Here is an 18,254-nt window from a genome sequence, read left to right as displayed (position 1 = left end):
GATGATTTTCTTAAGATTCAAAGAAATGCTTCTCTTTGAATGTAGTGCAAGAAAAAAATTCTTTCAGCTCCAATTCTGTGGCTGGTTCAGATGAGTTTTACTCACTGTGCAGCGAACACTACACTTGACTATATATAGGTTACAAGAATCAACAGGTTAAACAGGCTGGGCGTTGTCCAGCTACATTGCTCATAAGAGCAATGTCAGGCAGAGAAAATTCCACGCTAACAGAGGGAGAACAAAAATTTCCGTCCTCCTACTAGAAAAAGTACCATGGAACGCCACTCGTAGTCGGAGTTCCTACTTGTGAACTCGGGGCAAATACATCTACCCAGACTTCACAAGATGCAGTTGTCTGACGTCACACAACAATGGAAGTGCACATTGTAAATGGTAAACCATCCACTAAAAGCCAAGATAAAATATATTTGTCTGTATTTAATTAAAATGATACTATCATAGTGAACCCGGTTCTGCATGTAAATTGATGTCAAAATATGTTATTTGGTAGCTGGTCACAGTAAACGATCTCTGAAAGTTATCTTCTCTGCACAAAAGTTATTTGGGAAAACGTTAAACCCTTCGGCGTGTATATAATTTGCTCAGAGCTAGCAATGTAAAATAACGAGCGACGGAAGAGTATGTAAATATAGAAAGCGATAGTATCCATGACGGACAGTAGTGTGCTACATATCCAGTAATAATAGAATAGGTACCAAGTAGTAAAATACAGTTCACATCTTGTTCCTTAGTACCTACATGTATTGGTATGTGCAGCTGTGGCTCAGAGGGAGAGCAGGTTGTCCACCAATCGGAAGGTAGGAGGTTCCGGTCACATGTTGAAGTGTCCTTGAGCAAGACACTTAACCTCAAATTGCTCCCATAGGCTGTGCCATCGGTGTGAATATGTGTGTGAATGGGTGAATGCTGACATGTAGTGTAAAGCGCTTTGAGTGGTCGAAAAACTAGAAAATCGCTATATAAGTGCAAGTCCATTTACCATTACTGTACTGGTACACCGTTAGTACAAAAGATTACACCGTAACTCCAGAGCAATACGCTGTACGTTACAGGCTGTAATGTAAAGCGTTACCCATAGCGGTTAATACAAGCGGTTCTCACTCCCAACTCGTCAAATACCACTGATTGGTAAGTGCATTGGAAACCAACACATTGACTTATTTTGTCACGTCAGTCGTTAGTCACATGACTTGTACGTTGCTAGTCAGTGAAGTTAACGTCAACCACGACCGTTTCCTAACCCTACCTAAGTGGTTGAGTTGCCTAAACCTAAGTTCCCGTGAAAACAGAAGTTTATTTTGAAAGGACACTATGCATGTAACAAGCATATAGTGACACCTCTGGTCTCCGATGCCAGGGATAACTCCGAGGGTTAATATGAATATAATAATAGCCTGGCTGTAGCTTCATATTTACCGTACAGATATGAGAGTGGTCTCGATCTTCTCATCTAACTCTCTGCAAGAAGCAAATAAGTTTGTTCCCCAAAATGTCAAACTATTCATTTCATTTTTGTTTTACCTAAGACAGCATATTCTAATAGTATTGCATTGCCCCTCCTCTACCTGCTATCTTAACAAGTATTGTTCAGACACAACATACTGCCATGACAGTGCACTCTAAATTTAATACCCTCTCTCCCCACAGCTCTCTCTCTCACAACACACACACACACACACACACACACACACACACACACACACACAGAGGACATGATGTTGAGGATAAAAGCATACTTTTTGGCCGTGTACTGAACCAGATGGCACAACTGAAGTTGAAGCACCGGTGAAAAACACTGAAATAGCACTCAAGCAATATTTGATCTTTATTAAAGGCAACAGGGTTTAGTTTGAATACAGATTTAGATGATGGAGACAGAGACAGACAGTCCAAAGCAGAGGGCAGGGAGTTAATAATCAGATTATCTCCATCATTTTTGAGAGTTTGTACTATTTTTGTGCTCATTTAGGACACACTAGAATTAAATCCATTTTGTTGAAATGAAATTGCTCTCTTATTAATTTCCTGTCTAACTGGTTGAATCTAATAATGATAATAATTCAAAAATCACAACATATTGCACCTTTACACTCCTGAATAATTAGTACTTAGTAATTGCTATGGATTTGGTAGGCTTTTGTCTGGCTACTCTTGTCAATCGTCTCGTTACGCAACTTCTTGTCAAACTGCTTTTTCAAAGTTGACATGTCTCTGTCGCGTTTTATCTTCTCACTCCGCAGGTTCTCCTCCAGCTGTCTCTGGAGGATTTACTTGCTCACCTTTACAATTCTGAATAATTAGTAGTTAGTAGGGGTGGAATGGTTCACAAAATTCACGGTTTGGTCCATATCACGGTTTTGGAGTCACGGTTTTCGGTTCGGTACATTTATGTTACAGCGAGGAGGTCATGTTCTGATTCCACATGCTTTTCATTTATTTGGCAAAAATAAGTTAACAAATGTTTGCCTTAACAAAAGTATGGCTTACATAAGGAACATAAACTCTTCTTCATTGTCAAATCTTAATTGCAAGAATGGGTCTTCTACAGTAACTAGTGCAAACAAAAAATGCAGCTTTCTTATTTTCATATAAATATGATGTAATTATAGACTAAGGCCATCAACATACATTGAAGCATAAGCTCAACCAGAACTATACTAAAAAACAACAACAACAGTATAACATCTGTCTCAATTCCCTGATTATCAGCTCTTAATTGAAAGATTCTGTGCCACTGTGTTATTTAAAATTAATTAATAACTATAAAACACATTACAGGGATTGTGCTGCTGGAATTACTGTGTTCCTTGAATGTATAGCGCGGCTCAAGTAACGTTACGTTAATCAAATGCTGAAATCCAGCGTCCTCCATGACTGCATAAGGCTGCATATCTTTCACTATAAACCTCCCCAATGCTTTAGATATGTTTTTTGCCCTGTCTGAATCTGCATGTAGAGGCTGTTTAAATACTGCAGGGAGAAGGAGTTGCTCTTTCCTACCCGACTCTCTCCTCCTTGCGCTAACGACGGACATACCAGAGTGTTGCCGCTAGCATAAACCACACATGTTGCACAGTGCTTACACAGTCGCCGTTTTACACACCACTTTTTTTATTTTATGAGTGTATTTGTTCCGTAAAATAATAAATCCACAGTAGAAATCTTCATGTTTTTACTGTATACAGCAGGGAGCTCCAACACTCTCTAAAGCTGCGTTCAACCCCACCAGTCCCATTTCTTGCACATATCCGGTCACAGTCGTCATTGTACTGTGTTTCTCTGCAGACCTCTTCTCGATCGTCTCGTTGTGCAACTTCTTGTCAAACTGCTTTTTCAAAGTCGACATGTCTTTGTCGCATTTTTCCCTCTCACTCAGCAGGTTCTCCTCTAGCTGCCTCTGGCGGTTTTCTTCGCTCACTTTTTGTTGCTCAACTTGTATTCTGATGAGTTTTAGCTCCTGCTTGAGGGCCATGATTCTCCTTTTGTCTGCAATCTGATTCTCCATTTGTATGGCCCTTTCTCTCTGGTTCTCCTCCCTCTCGCGTCTGAGCAGGTCCTCCATTTGATTTTTCCTGTCCTCCGCCTTCCTTCTCTGCTCCTCCAAGCGCTGGGTGAGTTCATCCAGCTCTGTATGCAAAGCGTCTCTCTTCATTTCCTCCCTCTGCCTGATGGCCTGCTCTTTCTGTATTTGCTGATGTTCCCTCTCTCTCTCCTTCTTTTCATTTTCCACTCTATCCTTTTGGATCTTCTCCTCCATTTCCCTTCTCATTTTCTCCTCCTGCTCTTCCTGCTCCTCAAGCATTTTAGTAAATTGGTCAAGCTTTTCTTGCAGAGCATCCCTCTTCTCCTCCTCCTCTCTGCGTATCTCCATCACTCTCACCATCTCTTGTATCTTTCTCTCCTTCTCTTTCATGTCATACTCCTCCATCCCTTGTCTAAAGGCCTCCTGCCTATCTCTTGCCAGTTTCTCCTCCTTCTCTCTCTCCAGCTCCCGATTTTTCTTCAGCTCCTCCATCTCCATCTTGCTTTTTTGCTGAACCATCTCTAGCTCTTTTTCATACAACTCTTTTATTGCTGCCTCCTGTTTCCTTTTTAATAGCCCGTCCTTCTCGTTCAGCAGCCTCCTCTCTTCTTGCAGCTCCTGAGCCAGATCCTCCTCTGCATTCTGGAGCATCTTGCTGCTATAGCACATTCCTCCATTCCTCCGCATCATGCTGTCCACTAAGGCAAGCAGCTCTGACACCTGCTCCTTGTTCTTGGAGCTCTGGTTGTTGAAGACACAGTACCTGCCCCCACATCTGACCAGTAGCTCAGCCAGATCCTTGCACTCGTCTATCAGACAATGCTTTACGGATGTCCCTTCTTCAAGAAGGTCTCCATGGGTAAAAACCACCACAGAGAAACTCAAAGCATGGGAACCCATTGCCTGTTTGATCTGCCGCACCGCCTCTTTCTCCTCCCGAGTGAACCTCCCAATCTGAATAACCAGAAGGAACACATGTGGGCCGGGGTACAAGAGGCTAACACTCCTCCTCAACTCCTTCTGCACCTCCTGTGGAGTCTGATTAGGGTCCAGAAGCCCCGGGGTGTCCAGGAGCGTCAGTTGTCGGCTGCGTAATTCTCCAGAGACCCTGCGGCAGCGTTGTGTGATGGAGGAGCTGCTAACCTTTGAGTCGAAGATCTTACGGCCCAAGATGGAGTTGGCGGTGGAGCTTTTTCCGCAGCCGGTCTTACCCAGCAAAACCAGTCGGATCTCAGCGGAGGAGGAAGACTGCTTCTTGCCTGATGATACAAATAAGGAGAAAAGTTATGTTCAAATTAGGGGTGTCGCGATACATAAGTAATGACGTAATAAGCGTGATATTTAAAAATGAAATATTGATATCATGTTAATAATACACATATGATAGGGTTGGGAAAAAAATAGATTCACTTATGTATTGTGATTTTTTTTTTTAGTACGATTTTGAAATAGTTTTTTTTAATGCCAGAATCAATATATTTGCTACATTTGAGTCTTTGCAGAGTTAGAAAGAAGTTACTGTTTTTATTGTTGTAGTCTGAGAAACATGACGTCATATCTGTTCCGTATCTGTCAACCAAAACAAAACACAGCTGGCCGAAACGACAAAGTAGAAAACGGCGGAGGGTCTGCGTGGATACGACCTGCACCCTCACATTTTAAATCCAAAGTGGTAAACACTGCACATACAGTAAAGTATGGAAACACTTTGGGTTTCACACATTGCCAGGAAAAGCAGAGCTAGACATCACGGCTAAAGCTACATGCTAACTCTGTCATGGACAGGAAACATTATCATATTGCGGTAACGTGCGGTCAAGCCAGCCGCCACTCGCAACTCTGTGGTCAAATCATCCGACGCTACAAATGTAGAGCACCCATATACTGACATTTATGTTAAATGCATTCAGACGGCCCCGGTGGAGCTGACCATGGATGTTTAAAGAGAACGGAGCTAACGGGAGGAGTTCAGAGCTAGCGAAGGATTTGGCGAAGTTAGCGGAAGTATACACGTGTGACTACGTCCGGAACTGTATATATAAAATACATATATGGAAATAAGAATGATTTGATTATATTCACCAGAAGTATAAAACATTACATGTCCCTCATAAATTAAAAAGAAAATACCACTAATTTGTGAGGGAAATGTCTTTATTCTTTAATTTTTGGGTTGCTGGAAAATCTTTTAAAAATAATGCCTGAAAATGACATATTGACTTCAGGAAATCTCTGACTACATACATGCTGAAAATCAAACATTTTTACTGTGACAATTTACAAATTTCAACTTTTTCCCATGGTCTAGTGTTAAAAAAGTTAACAAAAATTGCAATAACTTGTAATATCGAATCGCAATACTTCAAAATTGCAATACATCCAAAGTATCGTGATAGTATTGAATCGGGAGATAGGTGAATCACCCAGTCCTAACATATGATGTTATTGTTAAAATAATCCAGCTCCTCTTAAATCATTTTATCTATACAGTTATGGTTACAGACTCTCTCTCCGTCTCCCTACACTCGTATTTTAAGTGTAATTAATTTGCCAAAATAGAGACAAAACGCACAATAAAAGTTAAAGATGAATTACACTGATACCATTTTTTTTCCTTCAAATTTTCTATATATATCTCAATAATATCGTTATCATGAACTCTTTAGGCCATGATAATCGTGTAGTGAAAATCGAATATTGTGACAGCCCTAGTTCAAAAGAAATAAACATAAATCCCAACGTACCTGCACAGCTGATAGAAGACAGCTGCTTGCTAATGGACGACATGCTGTTTCTGGTCACTTGCCTCCATAAATTGAGAACAAAAGAGAACAGTACGCTGCTATTTAGATCCCAACATTGTGGGTGTGTCTGGCCCTATGACATGTTAAACCCCTCTGAACTCTAACCATCGCCATCACCGCGTTTCAAATATCAGTCTGGAGAAATTGTAGTGCAATAGTCCGTCTCTGAAACACTCAACACAGCAGATATTATCTCTATCGATACTATCTGAGTATACACACTTCAGCAACAGGTCATAGTCCAGCTGAGGCAAAGATCTGGGAAACAGGCTGAGATACTCTAAATGAGGGGTTTGTGAATAATTTTGGGTCAGTGTGATCAAAGTCCAACAGGCTAGTCATTTGATTGTTGGGTCTAAAAGTGATTAGTTGTCATGTAGGAACCACCAGGGATCAATACACAAGGCACTCTCCTGTCATTGTCACACGGACCGGACAAACTGTCTGATGATAGAGGACTGAGGGCCCTATCTTAATCCCGGCGCACAGCGCAGTGCAACTGTCATTGTTAGTTTCAGGCCGATCCATGGATGGCATCAGCACACCTGGCTTTAAAGGGAATGGAAGATGACACTCCGATTGGTTTAATTCCTGTTACACCTTACTTTGCACCCAGATTATGCGCTGCTTAATTTGCAAAAGTGGAGTTGGACATGCCCTAAATGCACTTGCGCCATGCACTTTAAACCATGCACTATAGATATTTAAAATAGGGCCCTGACACTCTGCAGTCAGCAGCTCTGTGAAGCTGTATAGGCACAACGGGGCTTTGGGTTAAATGACGATACTAATATGCTGATGTTTAGCAGATGTATAATGTTCACCACCTTAGTTTAACGTGTTAGCTAACATTTGCTAAGTAGCACTAAACACAAAGTATGCCTACAGCTAAGGCTGATGGGGATGTCAATAGTTTTTCAGGGATTTGGCCATAAACGCATAACGCTCCAATTTTTGGCGAGGAAAAACCGGCATGGCCATAGTGTGAGTTTTGCTCACCTTTTTAATTAATTATTAATATTTCTTTTAACTGCTTGAGTGATAGCGTTAATCGGTTTAAATTCGTAATGTCGGTTACCGGTTAAATGGTTAATTACTAACATCCCTATTCCCTTGACCTCCAACCTGAAGATATGTGAATGAAAATGGGTTCTATGGGTACCCACGAGTCTCCCCTTTACAGACGATAATCACAAGTCATAGTCAAGTCAACACACTGACACACTGACAGCTGTTGTTGCCTGTTGAGCTTGAGTTTGCCATGTTATGATTTGAGCATAATTTTTATGCTAAATGCAGTACCTGTGAGGGTTTCTGGACAATATCTGTCATTGTTTTGTGTTGTTAATTGTTTTCCAATAATAAACATATACATACATTTGCATAAAGCAGCATGCTTGCCCACTCCCATGTTGATAAGAGTATTAAATACTTGACAAATCTCCCTTGAAGGTACGATTAATTTCCATTAATCACAATTAACTGTGGACAATTATGCAATAAATTGCGATTAAATATTTTAATTGATTGACAGCCCTACTAAAAATGTATTTAAAAACATACATGGTGTTAGTAGTACATTTTCAGATGCTCAACACTTAAACTGTGAGTTGATACAGAACTCCACTAGACAGAGGCAGAGGTTAGTCTGTGTGATGTCATCTACCAGACAAGTTATTGACTGTTTCTATCATGACGTGCTGCTGAGACTTCAGACAGTCTGGTGTCAATTTGTTTCGTGCCACGGTGGCAGAGTGGATTTTAAATGGATGATTGTTTACTATTATTTTTCTCTTTTTTGTGACTTTGTTAATTTAATCTATTTAAAAAAGAAAAAAGGAAGGTATTCAGTGAGTCGAGGAGGCTTATTGGAGTCTTTAAATGAGAACACGTATTTATAGAGACATGAATTAACTTCTGTTTGAGCCTGGTTTATTATTGTCTGATGTTTTTTATTCGTGGCAGTGATTTTTTTGTTGTGTGCTATGTGATTTAATGTTTTGTTGTTGAACACACCAAAACAAATTCCTAATCAACTGTGGTTGATATGGCAATAAATTATTGAATCTTGAATCTGAATCTTTAGTAAATTTGAAATTCTAACACAAATCACACAATACTAAGATGTTTATTTAGCTTGATTTGTCTATTTAAGGCAATAAACTTTTTTTGTTTTATTTAGATTATCATCATTAATGCTCTTATTTACCCTCACTTTTGATGTATCCGTCACATTCAAATCTTGAAGAAGAAGTTTCACTTGTGGGGAAGCTAATATCTTACTGATTTTTTTGTTTTGATTGAACAATTTTTTCCAACTAATATCTTAGTGATTCATCGTTTACAGTGAAGATTTGGAAAAGCAGTGGGCCGAACAAACTTTGTCCTGCATAATATATGTTCCTTAGAATCAGTTCTTATCTAGTTCATGTGCTTTTTAACCTCTTCTTTAAACTATTATTGTACTGTGACATCTTATAGCCCATCTGATAATACTTCACAGATTCCGTTTTTAATGTCTTTTGATATCATTAAGCTGTCTATTTGGCACTTTCTAAATAAATGCACTAAAATGTTTACTTTGTTATGCATGTACTATTCATTCACTCAGTCAGTCACTTAAACCTCTATGATTATAGCATATCTGCCCTCTAGAGGCTCTTGGGGGGATTGGAAATGTCTAAAGAAACTGAACTAGGTTCATTCACTTGCCTGCTGTTGGCCTGCTGAACTGTGTGAATTACATGAAGCTCTTCATGTCTTTCAAATGTTTATATACATTTCAGTATCCCTGAAAAGATATATTGATTTATGTGTTCATCTGTATGACTATAATGCTGGTTATTAGGTCATCTTTTTAAACAGATTGGGAGAAATGACTTCCTGTATATGCAAAACCAGTAATTTTACAGAAAAATAGTATGAAGCAATCACAAGAGATTGTACATGCAAAACAACAGAAAAGGACAGTTTTGTAAAATGTATACATACGTCATTTATAACAAATGTTGATTTGTACCATAAAGCAAACTGCTTGGACAGTGAGTAAAACCATATTTAAAGGTTCTCTATACGATATTCAGAGCGTTAATATAGTAAACAACTATCTGCTATGTAAAGATATAGAGGAGTAATGTCTACCTGAGCAGAGAATGAAGTCTCTCTCCCTCTGTGTGTGTTGTAATCAGAGCTTCTGCACGCTTTGTTGACATCACCGGGCCGGCCACTCCTGCCTTTTAGTGCATGTTATTACACGGCTTTGTTGAATGCCGTCGTTTGCACTGTTAGCACCGTTAGCTGCGAGCCGCCGGCTCAGCCGTCACCATGTTGAGAGCCATGCGGAGGCAATAGAAATGCTCCCAATCTCACATTTAGCAACTTTAATATCAAACTTTTATTTTTTTACCTGACTAATAAGCAAAGCGTAAGTTAGTCAAAAAGTACAGTACATCCACCGTTCATTCTTTGGAGGTAGGCTTTAAGGTCTTAATATTACATTCAAAAGTGAGTAAGAAAGGTAAACATTCACTCTTTCTCTCCAAGTCTCACATTCAAGTATTCACAACTTTTGTAAACCATTTTCTTAACATCTAGACTAGAAAAACACTAAAGACTATTTTCTTTAACTTGCACGCTTTTCCGTGATGATCAGTACAAGGAAGGACATGGGATTCGCCCTCTTTTTGATCATATATAAGGTTGTTTCATAAGGTGCTCTCATTGTAACTGACTCTGGAAAACAGCATCATCTGGTCGCCTAAAACGTAATGTAAGTAATGTAATGCCTATAGCTGGATGTCTGGCTGTTAGCTCATCCATAATGGAGAGTCCATGCATGTACAAGGCGAGGCCTAGATTGTCTTACCGCTCCACTGCTCCGTCACACATGCAAGCACACCTGGCGTTAACTAACCGAGAGGCTTTGATGGAAGATACGTGCTTGTGTGGTTAAACGAATGATTTGTGTGCAGCGACCTTTTGCTCTGAATGTCAAAGTAAACAACAACAATGAACCACAACCGCACACACACATACACACACACACACACACACAAACACACACAACACAATACTGATACACATATAAAACAGTTGTGATTCATCTGGTGTTGCATTAAAGTAAAAATGAGGTGACTGAGTAACGCTGAGGTCCAGCAGTGATGGAGGATTAATGTTATCATGATGGTAAAAAGATGATGTTGCTGTCAGGATGCCTTGGCGATGATGAGGACGCTCATGAGGAACACCATGATGAAGAAGATCCACATGAAAAACCTATCCATCACCTTGGCAACCTTCTTCCACTCTGCTGCCTTGAGACACGTCGCTCTCTGCTCACGGAAGCAGTTGGCGATGTACTGGATGTTCTTTACCACCTGAGGAAGAGACACATAGACAAACTAAAGCAAGCACTTAAAGAAACTTTAGAGGAAGAGGAGTAATCAGATAAGTGGGTAAACGGAGATTCTGTGGTGATTCACCTCTTTATGTTGGAGGCTGGGGCAGCAGCAGGGGCAGGCTGGGACTTGAAATTTCTCCGTGGGATAGAGGAGCTGCTCCTTCAGCCCTCCGTTGAGGTGCTGGAGGTTTTGTGGATGATTAGGGGCCTGGTAGTCCAGTTCATCCCTCCTGATGTGGTGGTAGCGCTGTGTGGGCTCTTGCTTCCCATCGCCCCTCTCAAGTCTGGACGCGTGGTTGTTGTGGTTGTAATTGTGGCGGCTATTGTTGGCGTTGCCGTTCGCGTGGCTTTTGTGAGGCTTGTTGTGATTATGCACGCCATTGCCGTACTTGTACGGGTCGCCGTCAGGATGGTAGTCGTGGAAATGGTCATCGTGGTAGCCGCCACTATCGTTCATGGGTTCCTCGGGGTACAGCGGGGTCCTCTCACTCTCCGGCGTAGTGCAGTTCTCCCCCACCTCGTAGACGAAGAAGATTTTGGACATGTAGTCTATGATGAGCACCTTGGCCCAGTGAGGGACCGGCTTGGCCTCAGCACCACAGAAATGAATATTCATGATAAAGATGGTGAGAGAGGTGGAGGCTGTGATCATAGTCATGGTGGCTATGTAGTACTTCCCTAGAGGAGAGGGTAAAGAAAAGGACAGATTTATGAAGGGGAAAGGCAGCACATGCATAGCAGCCCTAATTTATAGACTACGAGGTTGAAAATTTAAATACAACAGCAATGATCTGAAAAGACATGCCATGGAAATCTGTTGTCCCATATACATCTTCATACATAGACATATCAGTTTAACAGCCAATTTAGTCTCCATGTTGCATAGCTAAAGGCCCTCAGTCACTAAAAGAGTTTTCAAATCTTAAAAGATGTTGAAAATGTGAGAGACCCCACACATAACGACATGTTATGTTAAGTTTAACAGTTTTGTTCCTAAAGTGTGTTGTGAGCAATGATTTGGCTAAAACAGCACACCACACACTAACATCTTCCATTCATAAACAACAAGAGTACCGACTAAAAAAAAATGGAAATCTCGCAAAATCTCTCGTAATCAAACGTGAACAAACATGGCGGACGACAGGCAGGAAGAATTAACGATATTAGTTTTTGCACTTCTTTGTACTGAAAATTCATGAAGAAAAAAGAGAAATAATGGATGAAGTCATTGAGACACGTTAAATAAACACTTGTGTTGTTGCCATGAATCAACAAGTTGGTCCTCCATTTCTGAGTACCATCTTACTGCTACTTTATGCTTTGCGTTTTGCATTAACTCATGCATTAGCCACGGCCGCAATGACGGTGGGGGTTTTCGTTTCTTCTTTAGTCAGCTTGGTACCCAATTGGCTATCGTTCTTTCCCACTTGACTGCATCATTGGCTGTCCTCGGGGTTCCCCACACACAACCGGATATCTGATCGTAAATATTGAACATGTTTAATATTTACGATTTGAAATCGGTTCTGCCAGGATGGACCTCCATACCGATCGGGTATGGATGTAAAAAAAAATATTAACTTACATCACAACACAGGAATATCCGGAAAGTTAATCTTTAGAACCATTACAAAATCGGGGCTCTGCGGATGATTGTCGGGAGGGGGGAAATGGGACCAATATCGGCCTGATTCTCGTGTAGTGTGTGCCACGCTTAAGTTTTATATGGAAGCCCATTTCTGCCAGGAAAATGGATGAAAAGTTATTCATGATAAATAGTCATAGATACTCATGGTAAGTCAACATTATGACTTACCATGAGTCAAAAAATATGAGACACAAGTCAAAATCTAGATTTAGTAGCTGATAATATTGACTTACTATAAATATTTGTTATCTTTATGATCCATAACCTTTCATCAATTTTAGTCTTCTATAGTTGAAATAGTTCAATAATGAGGCAGAGAGAATAATTCAAACCTATGTAGGGCATGCTCTCTGCAGGAGGCATGCTCTCAGCCACCAACAACTGGAACACAGTGAGCGCCAGCAGCACCGTGACCCCGAGGGAAACCTTCTCCCCCGAGTCGGCCGGCAGGTAGAAGCCCAGCGGGGCCAGGAACGAGATGAGGAAGCACGGCAGGAGCAGGTTGAAGATGTAGAAAGAGGAGCGACGCTTCAGGAGCAGGGTGTAGGTGATTTCGGTGTAAGGGTCGGAGCAGCAGCCGTACATCATGACGTTTTTAACTGCCGGCATGCCGTGACACTCCCACTCCACGTTCTCCACAAAGTCAGACAGGTCACCGCTGTCCATTCCCAAACTGACGTCCACCTGTGTAGAGGACACACATTGTGTGTATCAAAACACAACAACCAGAATTCCCCTTATATATAAAAACAAGTTATTCAATCTTTATTTATCTGACCATGTCAAGGTCAGATGAATTGGAGCCCATAACAGACTATAGTAGTCAAGAGACTGGTATACGTCCTGTACTGATTACCAGGGCTAACATACGCACTATACCTGCTGTATGAATATTTTAAAAGAGTAAAAAAGAGTTTCAGCTCCACCAAAGGAACAACACGGAAACCAACACATACATCAGAAGAAAATGCAAATCACACAAAAAAAAAACTTTCTCAGTCATCCTATTTGTTATTTTGCTCCTTTGATTGTCAGTTCACCCAAATTATTAAAAATAAGAAAATGTTTTGTCATTTGGGTGAACAAACTCTTTACTGCTTCCATGTCGTGCTTTCTCCTCCTTGAAACTCAAAGTTGAAAGTGACTTAGAATGGCAGTAACTGATTTCTTGGTCACTTGGGGGCAGCAGAAGCAAGTTGTGAACATTAACATATCATCACCTTTTAAGTTGATTTGGTGAACTAGCAAACATTTGCTTATTTACGCATCACCTTACACGATGCAACGTCCAATATTCACCCGCTTTTAGCTCCGTTTTTGGTCTCTACCGACTCCTGAGGGCAATAGCTGTCCAATTTAGCTGCTAAGTGCCCCACTATGCTCACCGGATAGTCGCCAACTGTGTCTGCTCTGTAAAGCTGAGGGGAACTGCAGATTCAGCTGATAATTGTTTGTCGGTTCATCTCTACAAGCGACCTCTTTCACAATGTCATTTATTACATTTGCTGTGGCTGTCAAAGTCCAATCATTTCATTCGGCCTGAACGGGCTACCTGCCTGCCACTGCATTCATTGCGCGTCAACTGAGTCTTCCACAAGCTGCTAGCTTGACAGCTGTGAGTACTAACAATAGCCATGTTCGCCGTTCACGTTCATTATGGTATGTTTATGTTCGTAACGCTAGCTACTTTCATTGGAAAACACTGAGCTTGGCAACACTAAGGCAACACTGAGCTTGTTTTTTTTGGTTGGACATTTTTAAAAATCTAGTGTACACTTGCTAGTTTCTCAAGATCACCCTGCCATTAAATGAAAAATACAAGTGTTTCATAAGCCACATTTGAAGGGGATGAGTGTGGGCAGAATATCATGTTCCTCTCAGGGTCAGTCACGATCGAGTCATTAGACTTAAGCATTTACAGCCTTCCAAATAGTCTTTAACCCAGAATATTAACTGATTCAAACAACATAGAAGGTTTGATCCCTGTGTCATTCACCCCCGTTAGCCCCCTGCTTAAACACACCTGGTTGCCATTATAGGTCCAGGAGCCGAAGGTGAGTTTGCACTGCTGCCAGTCGAAGGGGAAGTAGGACACGTCCACCACACATGAGCTCTTTGTGATCGCTGGAGAGTCCCAGGTGATCTCTCCGTTATAACGCAGCTTCACATTAGTGCTGGATGCATCTGAAGGCTCCTCATCCGCTCTACACGGACATACAGAGGAAAGGGCACATCAGTCGGACAGATACACACACTGCTGCATTATAGGTGCACTGCGAACGGTGCTTTGTTACTGACTTGTTGTAGAGGACGATGTCAGGCTTCCAGACCAGGTCACTGGGGATGTTGATCATCTCAAGGTCGTCATAGTCCTCCTTGTCCCACTTCAGGTAGGCGTCATGCCAGGCCAGCCTGATCCACAGGTACGTGGTTAGCACCTGGTTCCTCTCATCCTACACATACAAAAACATTTCACCAGAGAGAGAGACAGGTAACATTAAAAAAAGGTTGTTCCTGTAAAAGTCACAAGACTAAAGGTAGTATTGTCTGTACAGTAGGAGGACTACACAGCCAGTGAAAAATGTAATCTTCTGTGGCTCTGGTCTGGAGAAGTTTTGTCAAAGTCCGACTCAGGAGACATCCCCTGGTTATCTCAGCATGGGAATGGAGACTGCAGATATGTAACTGAAAGCTTGAGTTACAAACTAGGGGTGTGCAAAATTAACCAGTCAGGGAGGATCGAAGAAAACAGGCTATTGAGTAGCATAAAGTGACTCAAGTGTGGGATCCAATGTTTTTGGAGCTGCACTGAAATTCTCTGCCGCTGCTACATCAATTTTTACCTTTTTTTTAAATCTTTTTTTCGCAAGTTATGAAAGTGCAGTACTAAACGCTAGAGCACTTTTTTAAGACTTGGTTGCATTGGAAACACAGTAGCATTAAATTTAGCAACATATCCTCATCGTATGATATCTTACAAATAGTGATTCCTCATTTTCAAGATATGTGAATGAAAATGGGTTCTATGGGTACCCACGAGTCTCCCCTTTACAGATATGCCCACTTTATGATAATCACATGCAGTTTGGGGGCAAGTCATAGTCAAGTCAGCACACTGACACACTGACAGCTGTTGTTGCCTGGTGGGCTGCAGTTTGCCATGTTATGATTTGAGCATATTTTTTATACTAAATTCAGTACCTGTGAGGGTTTCTGGACAATATTTGTCATTGTTTTGTGTTGTTAATTGATTTCCATTAATAAATATATACATACATTTGCATAAAGCAGCATATTTGTCCACTTCCATGTAGATAAGAGTATTTAATACTTGACAAATCTCCATTTAAGGACAATTTTAAAGGTGATTAATGTATGATTAATTGCGATTAACTATGGACAGTCATGCGATTAATCGCAATTAAATATTTTAATCGATTGACAGACCTAGTGTAGATTGTAATGGAAATCCAGTCAATTTCCCTTGATGAGACCTAATGAACGTTGAAATAAAGATCTCAAACAGATTAAAAGTCTTTGTCGTATTTTATTCTTGCATTACAAGTTATATCTCTAAATCTCTGCTGGATAATGATACGTATCAGAGTGTCCTCTCTACTCACCATATCTTTGATCTGTGACAGGGTGATCTGCAGGGAGACGTTGAGGGCTGCGTCTGTGTCGTCCACTGGCCTCAGAGCATTGGAGTAGTCCTCCATCAGGTCAGCCAGAAGTTTGCGGGCATAGTGACCCCGAGCACCGTGGGACACTGAGAGGGCAGGAGGAGAGCAGAAGGTAGGTACAACAGCAAAGGTTACAATACACAAATGTCAGGGGATATGCAGAGACAAGAGCAGAAAACAAGTCAGAGTTTACGATATCAGTCAGATATAAACATCAAACTGATCCATCATGCAGAGCTGACCTTGCACCAAAAGGCTGATCCAAACCATCAGCGCTGCCTTCCTCATTTTCAACCAGTCACAAACTGAGGGATCAATTATTCAGCAAAACAGTCGTTGAGACAGCCTGGGTCCAAATCCAGAGCGTCACTCTATTCTGATCTCCATTCTCCCCTGCTGACGCTGAGCAAGACCACAGACGACTCTCGAAATCTTACATCCTGTCAGAAACTCTGAATGCTTCGCTAGTTGTTAGTCGCAGTTTGCCTCTCTGTTGCTGTCTTTCTGTTTGTGATCGCTGCCCTGGAACAGGACCTGGGGCTATCACACACACACACACACACACACACACACACACACACACACAGGTACACCGCAGTATCACATAGCACACAGGAACCGGGTGAAATGTGATGCCGGCAGCCCTATCCACTTGTGTAATGACCACAACCAGCTGTACTACACACATAGACACACACACACACACACACACACGCACACACACACACACTGAACCTTACTGCATTACACAGCTAATGACATGTTTCAGTCACACACATACAGTGACACGTTCTTACCTATGCTCAGGTTATTCAAGAGGAACACACACACACATGTCATGACACATGTCACACACGCCACAGAGCAATGAACTTCACACAGATTCAGGATCGGGTTCCACACTGTAAATAGGAATCTTTAACATAAGAACAGTAAAGGTGTACACTGTTTGTAGATCAGTGATAAGAGTAGATTTAATCCTCTCTGTGTCTGTAGGCTGGGGAAGAGATCAGTGACCAGAAACGGGGGCCAACTAATTGATTGTAATATTGGCCAGCACTCGGGACATCTTTAAGGTTTAGAGTATCTTAACATATTGATTTATTGCGGGGCTGAGGGGGGTTGACAACAAAGACCACTATGGAAATTTGAATGTTTTCATCCTGCATCATGCCTTCAATTTCATGCATAAAACCTTGTTTGTGTTTCATTCTATTTATACTTTTTTTTTATTTTATTCAACATGTTTTGTCTTCACATGTCCACGTCCCATGCTGGATTGAATCTGTGTTTTAATTGCTTTTCTTCGCTTCATCTGAGTGTGAGTGAGTGTGTGTGTGTGTGTGTGTGCGTGCGTGTGTGTGTGTGTGTGTGTGTGTGTGTGTGTGTGTTTGGAAAATGTGCTATGTTGTTTTATGAAAGAATTAAAAAACTTAACCAACACTAAATTAAATTATACTACTACAAATACTACTAATAATAAAACCAGTGTTATTATTGAAGGAAAATGTAGAAATGTGCTTCTGCAAATTCTCCATCTGGAAAGAGAACATTCCTGAGAACAAAAGATTAGCAGGGAGAATGATAGATGTTGGTAAAGTAAAAAAACAAAACTCAGATATCGCGTTCAGGTGAATAGACGTACAGACAACCCGAAAACATTATGCCTCTGGCCACAGCTGTCACCGGCACGGAGGTGTAAAAAATGTTTAAATGAATTATCTATCAAAATGAGACGGTAACTCTTACATGCATGTGTGACATAACCTATAACTCTCTTTACATGTATCGAATCTGCATCTTTGTGCAAAATGTGCGCAAGTGAATGTTATTATATCTTATATTTTCTAAGATGTCCAAATATGCAGCGCATTAGTTCAGGTTTTGGAATATACTGTGTTTAATATAGATATATTAATTTTATATATTGAAATATATGTACCTGTGGACATATCATTCAATTGTTTTAGTGCGATCACTATATTTCCAATATTAAAGAATCTATAATAAGAGAACCACCAAGGACAAATGTTGTATTTTTGCTTACGAGGCAGTTGTTACTAAAAACCTGAAAGACAAAAGATCATGCCCTTCTTCGAAAGTCTTGTCTTTGTTTTTTACTCAGAATTTATTTTGAATCAGTGCTTGGATTAAACCCATTTCAACAGAAGCTGAT

At 40.9% G+C, this 18,254-nt stretch overlaps 2 protein-coding genes across 2 annotated transcripts; both read right to left on the bottom strand.

The window, feature by feature from the left end:
• Window positions 1-3,193: 3,193 nt before the first annotated feature.
• LOC119484894 (GTPase IMAP family member 4-like) lies at window positions 3,194-6,331 on the bottom strand. The gene is made up of 2 exons (XM_037764072.1): window positions 6,289-6,331; window positions 3,194-4,803 (listed from the first exon to the last, which is right to left on the bottom strand). Exons 1-2 carry the CDS (start codon window positions 6,329-6,331, stop codon window positions 3,194-3,196), a joined length of 1,653 nt encoding a protein of 550 aa, XP_037620000.1.
• A 3,398-nt stretch (window positions 6,332-9,729) lies between these two features.
• Window positions 9,730-16,452, bottom strand: chrna9a (cholinergic receptor, nicotinic, alpha 9a). The gene is made up of 7 exons (XM_037764811.1): window positions 16,321-16,452; window positions 16,019-16,164; window positions 14,694-14,848; window positions 14,419-14,599; window positions 12,728-13,079; window positions 10,830-11,425; window positions 9,730-10,724 (listed from the first exon to the last, which is right to left on the bottom strand). The coding sequence occupies exons 1-7, from the start codon at window positions 16,364-16,366 to the stop codon at window positions 10,554-10,556; spliced, it is 1,647 nt and encodes a 548-aa protein (XP_037620739.1). The 5' UTR covers window positions 16,367-16,452; the 3' UTR covers window positions 9,730-10,553.
• Between the last annotated feature and the right edge of the window lie 1,802 nt (window positions 16,453-18,254).

This window comes from Sebastes umbrosus, chromosome 3 (assembly GCF_015220745.1).
Source record: "Sebastes umbrosus isolate fSebUmb1 chromosome 3, fSebUmb1.pri, whole genome shotgun sequence".
NCBI classification, from domain to species: Eukaryota; Metazoa; Chordata; class Actinopteri; order Perciformes; family Sebastidae; genus Sebastes; species Sebastes umbrosus.
The sequence above is the reverse complement of the archived record's forward strand: the minus strand, read 5'-3'. Positions and strand labels throughout refer to the sequence as shown.